Source organism: Hemicordylus capensis, chromosome 5 (assembly GCF_027244095.1).
Source record: "Hemicordylus capensis ecotype Gifberg chromosome 5, rHemCap1.1.pri, whole genome shotgun sequence".
Taxonomy (NCBI): domain Eukaryota; kingdom Metazoa; phylum Chordata; class Lepidosauria; order Squamata; family Cordylidae; genus Hemicordylus; species Hemicordylus capensis.
The window spans coordinates 86,488,489-86,504,081 of NC_069661.1; the positions used below are offsets into that span (position 1 = coordinate 86,488,489).

The 15,593-nt window shown below is 42.8% G+C and overlaps 1 protein-coding gene across 4 annotated transcripts in view; it reads left to right on the forward strand.

The window, feature by feature from the left end:
* PRIMPOL (primase and DNA directed polymerase) overlaps nt 1-15,593 on the forward strand; it is a 90,136-nt gene that overhangs the window by 31,615 nt on the left and 42,928 nt on the right. Inside the window, exons 1-4 of one of the 4 annotated variants that reach the window (XM_053253445.1) lie at nt 33-171; nt 9,455-9,548; nt 10,626-10,834; nt 14,464-14,555. Coding sequence is in view for 3 of the 4 variants with exons in the window: in XM_053253443.1 (XP_053109418.1) it covers nt 9,506-9,548; nt 10,626-10,810; nt 14,464-14,555 (320 nt within the window). In the remaining variant the exon portion in view is untranslated. Of the gene's footprint in view, nt 1-32; nt 172-933; nt 955-9,454; nt 9,549-10,625; nt 10,835-14,463; nt 14,556-15,593 lie in introns of those variants that run through there. The other 3 variants (XM_053253442.1, XM_053253444.1, XM_053253443.1) reach the window with 3 other exon arrangements.

Sequence of the window (15,593 nt, forward strand, 5' to 3'; positions counted from 1 at the left end):
TGCTGTAGTAAGGGCGACGGCCCCAGCAACAGGGAACTTTATCCAATGAAAAGAGCGGGAAAGTGCCGGGAATTCTTCCTCTGCCTGCTTCCTCGGTCTTACCCGCTACCGCCTTTCGCAAAGAGGGGCTGCCGCGCCCACCCACCATCCACACGTACACTTTCTTCAGAGGTAGGTGGAGCAGCCTCTCCTTCCCCCGCACCAGTCACTGGCATGCGTTTAAATATGTATCTCTTCTTCAAGTGTTCTTTTGTGGTCCCTATAATATTATATTCATTTATTTGGGTAATGCATTTGTTGTTGTATATATTGAGATTTTAAAGCTGGAATGATATTGGGGGTGTACATTTGGTAGGAACACTCACGCATACAGCAATACAGCATACATTTCCTTGGAACTGATCACATTATTTTAATGTATCTTTTAGATAGTAAAATGTACCATTTGACGTGAGCTGGTGAACCAGGTGTTGAGGTGTTGATATATTTTGTACAATAATTCTGGTAACGTGGGCGGGTATGTAGAGTGGCCCAAGGCCACATATCTTAGTTGAGAATGCATGTAGGAAGCAGATGTATCTCTTCCCCCTTGCTTTTTGGGAATGCAGTTTGATAGAACCTATTTTATCAAGAGAGTAAACACTTTATTTATCTATCTATCCAACTAACTAACATCTTTTTATACTGCCCAAAACTTAGTCCCTGGGCGGTTTACAATGGTTAAGGTGGATATTTTGAGTTCTAAGGAAAGGGACACATTTGCTTATGCCTTCTCAATATAGAATTTCTTGTTTTACAGCTTTTTGGCACCGAAAGTGAACAGAACATACACCACCTTCTCCTCAGGGTTTATGTTCAGTAGGGTAAATTCTCACACTCTTGGTTCAGTGATTATGTGCGTAACCAGGAGTGCAGAGGAAACCAGTGAAATGAATAAGCATGGTTATGTAAAATGTAAGAAACTTTTCTCAAGGGTATAGCTGGGGGGAGGCAGCTTCTGTTCTTCCCTCTCCGTGGTGCCCCTCCCTCCACCCCAGTGAGGAGAAAATGGAGGGGGGTGGAACTGGAGGGCCTGGGTTCTTTGGACCCATCTGCTCAAATATAGCTACACCCCTGCTTCTGAGCTAGAACTTCTTGAACCATGCAGACTGCCAAGCCCATAGCTGATCCACCTACATTCCCCCAATGTATGCTGTTGGTTTGCAGGCATAGTTACATCTAAAACAGGCATAGGATCAAGTTGTAAATCCTGCTAATTTCAGCAGCATACACTTCCAGGTAAGTTTGCACAGGATTGCATGCATCCAGAAGCACATGGGTGCTTAAGTCTTAGTCAGTATTTTCTAGATCGATGTTTTATGGGAAAGGATTCTGAAATGAACTTTCAGAGCCAATTATTACATCCTGGAAAGAATCTATCTATATGGTTGCTAAGAGTTGACACCTACTTGACGGCACTTAATCAATCAATTACTTCTGACATTAAAAAGTGTACGTATACAGCAATACAGACATTTGTGAAACTTTTGTATCCTAAGCCTAAATATATGCATTGCTGGGATAATCCATTGGATGGTGTGTTTCAACATGGCTATAGCACTACCCTGGCTTTGGTTGACATTTCTTACTGTGCTGCATATCAGTTGGAATCCCAAAATACTAGTGTAATGTTCATTTGGAAAGTCTATGCCCCTCTCCTTCTTTAGCACCCCAAGGATTCACTAAATAAGCTGAACTAGATGTGTGTTTGGTTGCTCCAACTTCACCTATGGAACTAGATCCATCCTGAAATGAATAGAGCTGCCACCATGTACTGTGTTAGAGCAATAGGACTCGTATGGGAATGGGAGCGATAATAACAATACACTTTGTTTGCTGCCCCATAACATAAAACACAGCAAATCACAACACAACAGCTAAATACAGAATAAAGTAACAAAGCATTATAAAAAACTCCTTTAAAAAAGAAAATCAATTTTTAAAAGCCTGAGCAAACAGAAAGGTCTTCACCTGGCATCTAAAATAACAAAGTGATGGTGCCAGATGAGCTTCACTGGGAAGGCTATTCTATAAATGGGATGCCACTATCGAAAAGGCCCTCTCCTTATTAGCCACCCACCTCACCTAGTTTGGCAGGGGGACTCAGACTAGGGACTCCGAAGAAGTTCTTAAGGTCTGAGTTGGGACTAGGGATGTGCATAGAACTTGGCTGGGTGACTCGGGGGTGGGGGGGGTCTCACTTTAAGGATGGGGGAGGGTGCACTTACCCCTCCCCCTGCTTTTCCCCTGCCAGCGCTCTGTGTCAGTAAAGGCCTTCACGGTGACAAAGTACCTCCCTGCTGCCCATTCCCCCTCTTTGCCAAAAGTGGCCGGAAATACCGGGCGCACATCAAGCATGTGCTCGTGCACATCAGACAGGTGCTACTTCTGGCCGAAGAAGGGGAAGGGGTGGCAGGAAGGTACACGGCTGCCCCGAAGGCTTTTACTGACCCTGAGCGCCAGTGGGGGGAGGGGTAAGTGCACCCTCCCCCACCCTTAAAGTGAGACACACACCCCCCGGGCTCGAACCTGTTTGGAGGCTTGTAAAAGGGCCACAGGTTCATGCACATCCCTAGCTGGGACATATGGGGCAAGGTGATGTCTCAGGTAACCCAGTCCCGAGCCATTTAGGGCTTGAAAGGTCAGAATCAGCACTTTGAATTGGGCTTGGAAATGGACTGGGAGCCAGTTCAGCTGACAAAGCACTAGTATTATATGATCAAAATGCCCTGCCCCAGTTAATAATCTTGCAGACCTATTTTGTACCTTGTTCCAGACCATTTTCAAAGGTGGCCCCATGTGCAACGCATTGTAGTAGTCTAAGCGGGAGGTTCCCAGAACATGAGTAACTGTGCCCAAGCTTTCTCTATCCAGGTACGGTTGCAGTTGGCATATCAGCCAAAGCAGATAAAAGGTGCTCCAAGCCACAGAGGCCATTTGAGCCTCTAGTGACAGTGCTGGATCAATAAGCACCCCCAAATTGCAAACCTGGACCTTCAGGGGGAGTGCAACCTCATCTAGAATTTCTGTCTTATTTGGATTGAGTCTCAACTTGTTCACCCTCATCCGGTCCACTACTGCATCCAGGCACTGATTCAGGTCAGTCACTACCTCACTTGTGTCTTGTGAAAAAGCGATACAACTGAGTGTCATCCACATGCTGATGACACCTCAGGCCAGTTCTCTGGATGACCTCTTGCAGCTATTTCATGTAGATGTTAAACAGCATAAGGGAAATAATGGAACTTTGCAGAACCTCAAAATACAACTACCATGGGATTGAGCAGTAATCCCCCAGCACCACCTTTTAGAAATGGGTCTCCAGGTAGGAGCCTCCAAGCAGTGCCTTCCACACTCAACTTGGCCAACCTATCCAAAAGGATACCATGGTCAATGAAAGCCGCTGAGAGATCCAAGAAAATTAACAGGGTTGCACTCCCCCTGTCTACACAGGTCATCCGACAGGGCAACCAAAACAATTTCTTTTCCAAAGCCAGGCCTGAAGCCTGACTGAAATAGATCTAGATAATCGGTTTCCTCCAACATTGTCTCGAGCTGGGAAGCCACTACACATTCAAGCACCTTGCTCAGAAAGGGAATATTAGCTACAGGCCTATAGTTGTTATCCTCTGGGTCCAGTTTCTTTAGGAGTGGTTGAATAATAGCTTTCTTCAACAAAGCTGGGAACATTCCCTTACTCATTGAGGCGTTTAGAACCTGCTGGACCCAGCTAAGAATTCCCTCCCATCCTAGATTTAATCAGCCATGAAGGGCAAGGATCAATCAATCAATCATCTTTATTCGGTCCATTGACCAGCAAGAGAAGGGCAAGGGTCAAGCATGCACATAGTCAACTGAATTTGTCTGAACACATTGTCTACATCCTTGGGCACCAATAACTGAAAATCTTCCATTAAAACTGGACCAGGTGATACTCTGGATACCTTTCTCGATGACACTGCATCAGCTGTAAAGTCCAAATCTTGACAAATGCGAGCAACTTTACCCTCAAAATGCTGTGCAAATGTGTCACAGTGTGCTATTGAGGGTTCTAGCACATCTTGCCTAGGGCTAGATTTCAAGAGGCCCCACACCACCCGGCAAAGCCCCACTGGATGACACTGAGAAAATGCAATGGTCACCCCTGCAAAGTGGTGTAGCCACTGAAACTAAATCTCAAAAGGAAGTGATCTGTCCATGACAAGGACACAGATAACACATCCTCCACTTTCAAATCACCATCCACCTGCCCAGTCAAAGCAGATCCAGAGTGTGCCCCAAGTAACCTGTTGGGCCAACAACGTGTTGGAACAGTCTCATGATTGTCATGGCAGCCATGAAGTCCTGATCCACCCAAGACAAGGCCGCCTCAGCATGGATGTTGAAGTCACCGAGAACAATAATTCTGGGAGTCCTTAACACCCAATCCAAGACCACCTTTGTGAGCTAAGGCAGGTAGACAGCTGGGCAGTGGGATGGGAGATACACCAGCAGAATACCCACTCTGTCCTGAAAGCCCAGCACCAGGCACAAACACTCTGAACTGGCTTCCACTTAGGCAGGGGCCCAGAGAGAAGAAATACCCAGGTGGATGCAGCTGGGAAAGACTAATCTCTCCCAGCTCCCTCACCCAGGTCTCTGTAATACAAACCAGGTCGGCCCCTTCCTCCACAATTAAATCATGGGTAATAGAGATTTTATTCTGGATCGACCTGGCATTAAACAGCAGCCACCCAGGGCAGTGTGCTCTCTTATACTGCCAGCCCAGGAAATGATGCAGGACCCAGCAGAAACTGCTGAGCCAGGACTCTAGGCCTTCCTGGAAGCTGAAGCTTTGCCACCACAGAGGCCTGCAGCAATGTTGCCCCCAAAGAGAGGAAGAGCCTCAGGAAAATAGAGAGGCAGCAGCTGGTAAAGGTAAAGTGTGCCATTGACTCCTGGCGACCACAGAGCCCTGTGGTTGTCTTTGGTAGAATACAGGAGGGGTTTATCATTGCCATCTCTCGTTCAGTGTGAGATGATGCCGTTCAGCATTTCCCTATATCGCTGCTGCCCGATATAGGTGTTTCTGGGAAACATACCAATGGGGATTCGAACCGGCAACATCTGGCTTGCTAGTCAAGTCACAGCTGGTACTCGCCACACACTCTACTCACCATCTTCCAGGGCAGAATGACACACGGTAGATACATTCCCTTCTCTCTTCTTCCCTCTGCTAAAACTGTTGTAACTAGTATCACCATTCTGCCAGCTAGTTAAAACTAGTAGATCTAACTAGTATCACCATTTTGCCAGCTTCCAATCTCTGCCCATTCAGCTTCCCTAGAGGATTAGCATCCACCTTTGCAGTTGACTAAGACAACTAAGACCGAACATGGGGGTGGTTAAAATAGGTTGGAATCTTTCCCATCAGAACCCATCAGTTGTAATTAATGAACAATTTAGGTTTATTCTAAAAATATACAGAACAGAGAATTGCATCAGTGAAAGAAACATAAAATGTTGATTCTAATTCTTAAGACTTGCCATAGCTGGTACAATAAGGCATGTAGATCTACTTTTACATGCTACAGAGAATCCTTTTTAAAAGGTGATGACTGAGTCAGGAATCAAAAGTCTGCCTTTGTGCTGGAAGATGCAGCATGGATTCCAAAGGGCATAGCTACCTAACTCCGACTGGATATTAAAAGGCTAGATTTCATATGTATAAGCAAAACATGTCTGCATGTTTGTCTGCAAAACATGCCACAACATGACCTGTTTCAGAATACTGGACAGTGGATGATAGAAAAATTTGCCCCTTGCATCAAGATGTACTTTATCCCTTAGAAAGGAAGGCAGTTTGGGGAGCTGGATGAAATAAAGGCCAAATATAGACCCAACAATTATCTAAAATGTTTACAATTTAACCTGTTGCATCTCTAGCTTTCAGAAACAACTGGGTGCATATAGACTTAAATCTCTGAAAAGCCTTTGGAATAGTATGTAGTTGTCACTACTTTGTCTCAGAACATTTCTTAGAAGTGTTGTTTGTGGAGATATTGGTTTTTCCCATTATAGCAGCTCTGATATATAGCTGCAGTGTCTTGGGTCTTCTTCCTAGACTGATAGGGCCACACTTAATAACTCTGATGTCTGCAAGTGGTTGCTGCACTCTTATCTTGACCACTTGTATATTGCTGCAACAACAGTAGCATGGTGCTGTGGAATAGGGATTGATTGATTGATTGATTGATTGATTGATTGATTGATTAAGTGCCGTCAAGTCGGTGTCGACTCTTAGCAACCACATAGATAGATTCTCTCCAGGATGATTTGTCTTCAACTTGGCCTTCAAGGTGTCTCAGTGGTGCATTCATTGCTGCCATAATCGAGTCCATCCACCTTGCTGCTGGTCATCCTCTTCTTCTCTTTCCTTCAACTTTCCCCAGCATTATGGACTCAAGGGAGCTGGGTCTTCACATAATGTGTTCGAAGTATGATAGTTTTTACCTGGTCATTTGTGCCTTGAGTGAACATTCTGGATTGATTTGTTCTTGATCCATTTGTTTTCCTGGCTGTCCATGGTATCCTCAAAAGTCTTCTCCAGCATCAAAGTTCAAAAGCGCCAATACTTTTTCTGTCTTGCTTCTTCAAAGTCCAGCTTTCGCATCCATAGAGTGTCATGGAAAAAACCATTGTCTGAATGATTCTGCGACGATAGGTATAGGGCTGGCAATTATGTTGTTTATTTTGCCTTTTTCCTGAATAAGCAATAAATGTCCCCACTGACTTGATTTTAATTTGTTTTGGGGCATTTTCACTTCCATAGCTATGTAAAACTCACTACCAGGCCTATGAAAGCATATTATATGGATGGATTATAGTAACAGTCTGAACATGCATTCTCATAGTGCCTCTACGTATAGATTGCTTGAGGCCCTGAGTGTGTGCATTCCACTAGGGATGTGCGAACTGGTTCAAATTTGAACCAGGGTGGTTCGGAGGTTCGGATTTGAACCGAACCAGCCATCAGGTTCGAGCTGCAGGTTCAAATTCGAACCGAACCAGGGGGTGGTTCGGTTCGAACCGGTTTGGACACCCAAAAATTGGTAGGATGGTAGCTGGCACCCAGGGGTACCTGTCACCCAAACCCCAAAGCAATCGAACAATCGTATGATCTTTTATGAATTTTTGAAAATTATTTTTATTTTTTTCTCATAGGGTATAATGGGACTCGAACCAGGCCATTATACCTTATTGTGGAGCACCCATGGGTGCCAACAACCACCCAAACTCTGAAGCAATAAGACAGTCCTAAGATTTTTAATGAATATTTGAAATATTTTTAATTTTTCTCATAGAGCAAATGATAGCAAATGAGAGTGAGTGGATTCATGGTGTCTCATTGAAAATCTCATTTGCTATCATAGAATCCACACTCAGAACACTTCAGAAACAACAGAACCCTGTATGCCATGGGTTAGCAACCCATGGGGGTGGTTGGCACCCTATGTGCCATACACCACCACTTGCTCTGGGCCACCCCAGCACCCCCCAAGTGCACTTTATGGGGCTGCTGAAAGCTCCATTATACCTTATGAGGAAAAACCTTAAAGACGCGTAAACTTCAACAATTCACCAAAAATCAGCCCTCTGCCCAAATACTTTGAAAAAATTCAGGTAGATTACTTGCCCCTACCTGGCACTACCACCAACCCCACACTGCTCTAGGCCACCCTTTTGCCCCCGACGTGAAGCTATACATTTGCTGACACCTCCATGCTTCTTTATGGAGAAAAACCTTAAAGACGCGTAAACTTCAAAAATCACTTAAAAATCATCCCTTTGCCCAATTCCTTTCAAATAATTCTGATAGCTTCCTTGCCCACCCTAGGAACTACCACCCACCACACTCTATTCTACGACACCCCTTTCCCCCCGACGTGAAGCTAAACATTTCCTGCAATCCTAATTATTCTCTATGAGGAATTCAAAAATACTTTAACAATTCACCAATAATCAGAGGAGTGTCCAATTGCCTTGGGGTTTTGTGGGTGGTAGGCACCCCTGACTGTCTACCACCCACCCCGCTTTTGTGCCCCTAGGTGCTCCACAATAGGGGATATGGACTGGTTCGGGTCCCATTATACTCTATGAGAAAAATAATTAAAAATATTTCAAATATTCATAAAAAATCATAGGGGTGTCTTATTGCTTCGGGGTTTGCATGGTTGTTGGCACCCATGGGTGCTCCACAATAAGCAATAATGGGCTGGTTGGAGTCCCATTATATCCGATGAGAAAAAAATAAAAATAATTTCCAAAAATTCATAAAAAATCGTACGAGTGTCCGATTGCTTTGGGGTTTGGGTGACAGGTATCCCTGGGAGCCAGCTACCATCCTACCAATTTTTGGGTGTCTGAACTGGTTCAAATCCAAACCGAACCAGGGGGTGGTTTGAACAAAAACAAAACCGAACCAATTCCTCCTGGTTCGAACCCAGTTCGAATCTGAACCAAACCGGGCGAACCGGTTTTATCCACATCCCTACATTCCACACACCTTTATTAGTTGTTTGCCAGTTTATAATGCTTTTCTGCCAGATGGCCCTAGGAATTGTAGTTTGGTGATGGTGCTGAAATCTCTTTTTAAGGGAATCCTTAGCATCTCTGTTCTTCTATACTAAAATCCTAGAGTTCCTTGAGCAGAAAGCATGTTAAACTTGTTTCAGTCTCGGATGTACATTGCTTTAGCTCCTTTCTACTTCTGAAGCTTGTAGAGTTGGGCACTCTCAGACAGGAGAATAAGCTAGAAGAATATTAGTATGCTAAATAGAATTATTATTACTAGGACTGTCAGTGCATCATAGAATGTTTATTGATGATTACCTTCATTCTAACAGATTGGTTGACTGCCTAAATTTTAATAAATTTGCATATTATCAAAACCCAGTGTAGATGCCTTTTTTGAGTTATTTACGAAAGAGTAAGACAGTGTAATAAATGAAAGCTATCAGCTTGTTAGACAATAAGGCCATCTGTAATATGTTTTCTACTTTCTGTATAGTAACACATTAAAACTAAACTAGCCTCAAAAATAAAACATGTGACTTAACTTGAAATCCTGCTGATTAAAATGTGCTCCCAATGATTAAAATGGTTCCCCATCAACTAAAAGTTTCAGCCTTATTTACTGTCTGTTTTCTGCCAACATTTTGATGCAGCACAACATGGAGCACTTGCTCTTGATGAGTGATATATCAGGGCTTTTATGTATGTACATCTCTGTGTATTTCATTTGTTTGGTCTCAGTACCTTAAGACTAAAAAGTACATGGAGTTAAGGGAATTTCTTTGCATAAAAGACAAATCAGTGAAAGCTCATCTGTCTCAATAACCATATTATATTAATATAGCTTTTTATTTTCTTGTAGATGTTTTTCCTCAACTTAATTGCTATATCTAATTAGGAGTCTAAACATCAAATGCTAGTGATTACTTCTCTGCTAATGCCTGTCATGAACACCGGTAAGTTTCCTTTTTCAAGTCCTGAAAATGTTTATCATAAACTTATTGATCTTAAGTAACCAGTAACAGAAATTCTCACAAATAACAAATTCGCTCATGCAGCTGGCATAATGAAAATATATGTACATTCTGAAATGTCGGTGGGGAATGTAGGTTGGAATCCTGAATACTGGGCTAGTGGAATGCCTCTGAGAATGTCCTGATTTTATATACCTATACTGATTTATTTTCTGGCAACACCAGAGTAATGTCCTGTTCCTTGGTAATGTGCTGGTGCTGCATTTAGTAATTTTAGTTTTAGTACTGATTGCCGGCAGAATATGTTCTATGAAGAATGTCATAGTTTTATATTAAAACATGTTCTGCAAATTAGTGTTACAATGGGGAATTACCCAGTGCAGCACCACAGAGTGCATTTGTTCATACCCACAGCTTTTCCTTTTGAAATACATCCAAGAAGCAAATAAGAAGAGACTAAGATCCCACTCGTGTTTTGAAGGGGGAAACTATTATTTATACACACATACAGCTTTCCCAAAAGGCATGTGTTTTGTAAAAGAATATCAATACCCATGTGCTGGTATACCCAAGTATATGTTGTAAGAAGTGGGAAGAAAGAGTGAATATACTGCTGAAGGGAGATCTATCTCATGCATATCTAGTAATAATTAGCTTCTTAAATTGCCATCTGCACCCCTCCAAGACTTCCTCAAGATGCAGGGTGAATCCCAGGAGCAAAATAAACTCTACCCTGCTCTACTGCTCACTTGGGCTATGGTCCTGAAAGTGTTTGGGTTTGGATGTCAATGCTGGCCCTTCCCCAAAGCCAGAATTTGCTTCTTGCTTTCATTTGGAGCCACCCAACAACAAATGTCACACATTCCGCTCCCTTTAGCATGCAAGAAGAGAAGAGAAAAGCCCTTCCCAACCCCGGGGCTGTATTACACAACACCTATCTGTAAATTATTGTGAATGCTGCTTATTATATATTAAAGGAAATCTTGATTAAGAAACAAACAAGCTATTAATCTCAGTATTCTTTTAGATTGTTCTGTAATGATATGTTGATTGCTTTAGGACAAAGAAAGAAAAAGTGGGAAGAAAGAGTAAAGGACATCGAAAAGCTTGCATCTTGGTATAAAGAAAGGCCTCTCAGCTCACGTTACAGACCACAGCTGTCCAAACCGTGGCAACCATCTTCAGTTTGGAAGCTGTTTCATCGGCAGTCTCAAGCATTTGATTTTGTCAAGACTTGTAAAGAGGTACCATTGTAAATTATTGCGAAGGTGCTTGACTGTAAGATAAATTTAACTTATTTAAGTTTAACTTCTGTTGTAGCATTTTGGTAACTTAGAAATTAATGTGCTATTTCTTATTATCAAATTTATGAAATTCCTTCTTCACTATTCAAGATTTGATTGATTGATTGATTGATTGATTGAGTGCCGTAAAGTCAGTGTCAGCTCTTAGCGACCACATAGCTAGATTCTCTCCAGGACGATCTGTCTTCAACTTGGCCTTTAAGATCTCTCAGTGGTGCATTCACTGCTGCCATAATCGAGTCCATCCACCTTGCTGCTGGTCGTCCTCTTCTTCTCTTTCCTTCAACTTTCCCCAGCATTATGGACTTCTCAAGGGAGCTAGGTTTTCGTATAACGTGTCCGAAGTATGATAGTTTTTACCTGGTCATTTGTGTCTTGAGTGAATATTCTGGATTAATTGTTTCTGTGATCCATTTGTTTGTTTTCCTGGCTGTCCATTGTATCCTCAAAAGTCTTCTCCAGCACCAAAGTTCAAAAGCATCAGTACATTAATATACAATTTTTTAAAAGTACAAAAAATAAGACCAACGATCTAAATATAACACTAGTGAACAGTATACTGTAAATATGGAGAAGAGTAATAATGAGGGCAGGGTGGTGGGAGATGAAACTAGAGTAGAGTCAGTTGTGTAGAGAAAAATTAACTGACAAACCGGAGGTTATATTAGGAACTAAGCCAAATAGAGGTGACAAGATGAAGTTCTAAAACTGATTGACAAATTGATAATTAACAATTATCTGGGTGAAGAAAACATACACCAAAAAGTCCTTAAATAAATCAAATACTGTACTGTACTAGGGATCCATAGGAAAGGGACAATATAAAATAGCTGGAATTGTAATGCTTTAATATAAATCTATGAATTGGCCACATTTGGAATTCTATGCACAGTTCTGTTGCTCTGTCTTAAAAGGGATATTGTAGAACTGGAAAAGATGTATAAGAGGGCAATCAGAATGTTCAAAGAGTTAACATACCTTACTGGCATGGAAAGTCTAAAGTGTTTAGACTGATTTTTTTTGGGGGGGGATACTTTTTCCTAGGGCAGAAAATACCATATTGACCCAAATCCATGCTGAGATTTCCCCCCAAGTTCTTTGATTTTAGAAATTGTGGGGGTGGGGTGGGTTGCCTTACATTCAGAGTCCTCTCTCTGCCTAGCTCACTCCAAGCTCTTTACCTTACAAAAGACCCGAGCAGCAGCAGCACAGCCAAACTGTGCTGAGCTGTGGAGCTTTACAAACAGCAAGAAGAATTTGGCGGAGCTGTACATTTCCTCTCCCCTTCTTCTTCTGCTCCCAAGTAAGGAGAGCTCCCATCATTGCTGATCCTGGCGGGCTCACATGCATGTGCGCTTTCCCTCTCCCTCTCCCCCTTACCAGTCTTTCTTTCTCTTCTTTCCAGCCTGGCTTTGCATGTCATAGCACCTTTCTTCCTTCCTTTTCCTTTCTGCTTTTGGGGAAAGTATGACTTGAAACTCCCTTGGATCTTGGCTTCATGGGAAGGGAGGCTGTGCTTTTAAAGTGACAGCAGTGCTTCCAACAGAGCTTTGTGTGTGTGTGAATTCATCTGGGTTGTGGGTGCCTGTGGCTGGCTCCTTGTCTTCTTGGCGAGGCGAAGGGGCAAGAGAAGCAGCAGCAGCTGCTCTGAAAGAACCCACCTGCCCCAACTCACCAGTTCTCGCTGCCGCCCTAGCATTGAACACAGACCTGGAGAAAGGTGAGGAACATGACAAGCCAGCAGGGTCCGGGCCCCCAGACAAAACTAAAAGCAAGCAACGGCAAGCAACAGCTGGTAGGATGCGCCCCAGCACAGGCTGTGCCAAAAGGCCAGGGTGGGGGATGAGGATGGTGACAATGGAGGGAGAGAAAAGGGTCCTACTTGGATTTTTATTTTTTTTGGCTTGAATTTTTTTGGGGGGGGCAGGGAAAAGAGTGGGGGTGGGGGGAAGCAGGCAGGCTGTGAATGAAACTGCAGTGCCAGGCAGGGGAGGGAGGCTTTGCTGGGAGGTGTGTTGGGAACACTGGAGGCCAGAAAGTTGGCTGCTCTGTTGGTACACACAGAGTGGCAATGTGAGTACCAGACCATTTCTGCTGGCACTCACTTGAGAACCAGATCTGAAAAATGATGCAAACTCCTGGGTATAACCTGTATGTAATCTACATTTTTAAGGGGGTCATCTTAAATTCAGAGTCATCTTTGATTTGGGTAAATACGGAATAGAAAAATACAGAATCATGCATTGTGTGGAGAAAGTGGATAGAGATAACTTTTTCTTCCTCTCTTACCATATTATAACTTGGGATCATCCAGTGATATTGACTAGATTCAGGAGAGGCAAAAAGAAAGCACTTCTTCACACAACACATATTTAACTTAAGGAATCATCTGCAAGAAGATACAATGTCCACTGGCCTACATGGCTTTTAGAAAGGGGATCACACAGATTTATAAAGGGCAGGTCTATCAACATCTGTTAAGATCATAGGTCAGATGGAACCTCTAGGTTATAAGAACATAAGAACAGCCCTGCTGGATCAGGCCCAAGGCCCATCTAGTCCAGCATCATGTTTTGCACAGTGGCCCACCAGATGCCTCTGGAAGCCTACAGGCAGGAGTTGAGGGCATGCCCTCTGTTGTTACTCCAGAGGTTCAGAGCGTACCTCGGAATACCAGTTGTTGGGGGCAAATGGGGAGGGTTGTGCCTTCATGTCCTGCTTGGCGATTTCTCAGAAGCATCTGGTTGGCCTTTGTTAGAAACAAGATGTTGGATCCTTGATCTCATCTAGCAGGGCCCCTTTAATATTCAGAGCTATAAGCAAAGGGTGGGGAGACAATATTCCTCACAAAATATAGCTGCTTTTGCACTGTACAAATAATATGCACCAACACAAAACAACCAATCAACTTTGGCTTGGAGAAGGATGAATTGTCAAACTGCCTAAAGTGGAGCCAAGAGCTAAGGTAATCATGTTTTTAAAACAGGAAAAGATACCTCATTTATAATAAACAGTATTTTAGTGTTCCCTACCTTGTTTGCCTTATGAAAGAAACAACAAACCTACAAAGACTGCTACTTTGCTTGTGACATTTCAGCACCCTAAATTACCTTGCCTGTCTGACCTACATCCATATATTATAATGATGAAGTGTCTTTTACAGACATTCAGTGAAAACATATAACTGAAGCATTTGACAGGCTTTATGCTGAATTCATGTTGCTCCATAAAACAGTCATCTGCTCACTGTTGTAAACAAAAGAATAAGCTGGTGAAAAGAAAAGGTCATATGTAGTTTCCTCACTGAAAGAGTAATTGAGGAATAAAATCCTTACCATGACAGATTGCCACTATGGGGCAAATGTCTGACAACTTCGTACAGTGAGCATAGAGATTCATGCCTTTGTCATCCCTTGGTCACACTTGGCCGTGTGTGTGAGTGAGTGTGTGTGAGAGAGAGAGAGATTTCTTCAGTCCAAAAGGAATGCATTGGAAGCTAAGCATGATCAAGGGACAAAAGTTGCTAATTGGATTTGGGGTATTCTGAAAAATTGGAGATGGGCTTCTAATTTTATTTTATGTTATGTTAAAAGGCTGTTCATGTATTTGCTTTGGAAAAGGATGCTGAAAACAAGCAGAGGTTTTACCTTGTGACAACATACACAGAGCTTTGGTTTTATTACAGGTAAGTATCTGAAATGTGAAAATAAGGTTAAGCCCTTATTTATCTCTTTATATAATTGCAGCCTGTATCTATGCATGTTTACTTGGAATCAAGTTGTAAAAGTCAAATAGGTACTGAGGCCTAGCAGTTCTGAAGTTAAATGAAGGAAGAGGTCAATATTGGAAGGAATGAAGGAAGAGGCCACTGTCACAGCTAGGGAGCCAAGGCTTATTTGATTGAGCCTATTCCCCTATTTACTTCAGAAACATGAGTTAAATCATTTAAGTGTAGTAATGGTTGCCCTTTATTTTCAAAAGATTTCTCATCCCCTGGGGGAAGATTTCACTAGCTCTGACAGAAACAGAAGACCATGAAATCTTCACTCCCCTCATCTCCACTCCATTATAATCTTCAATGTCAGCGAAGAAATTTGCGATGATGATAATGATTTATATTCCGCTCTTCCTCCAAGGAGCCCAGAGCAGTGTACTACATAATTAAGTTTCTCCTCACAACAACCCTGTGAAGTAGGTTAGGCTGAGAAACGTGACTGGCCCAAAGTCACCCAGCAAGTATTATGGCTGAATGGGGATTTGAACTCTGGTCTCCCCGGTCCTAGTCCAGCACTCTAACCACTACACCATGCTGGGTCTTTGTCATGCACCTACAAATGGCAGACTTCCTGAATTTCATTTTATATTTTATATTTACACTTATATCCTGCCCTTCCTCCAAGGAGCTCAGAGTGATGTACATAGTTATTTTTATCCTCACAACAGCCCTGTGAGGTAGGTTAGGCTGAGAGATACATGACTGGCCCAGAGTCACCCAGTGAGACTCATGGTTGAATGGGGATTCGGACTCAGGCCTTCCCGGTCCTAGTCCAACCACTACGCTATGCTGGCAAATCATTTTCTTTTCATTTTCATTTTCTTTCATTTTCTGTGCTTACAAATCATTTCCAGTAATCAGCGCAAAACAAATCCACACAACTCAGTCAGTCCTCCCACACATATCACAAGGCTGCAGGGAGGTTGAGCAGCATTATGTCATAATCAC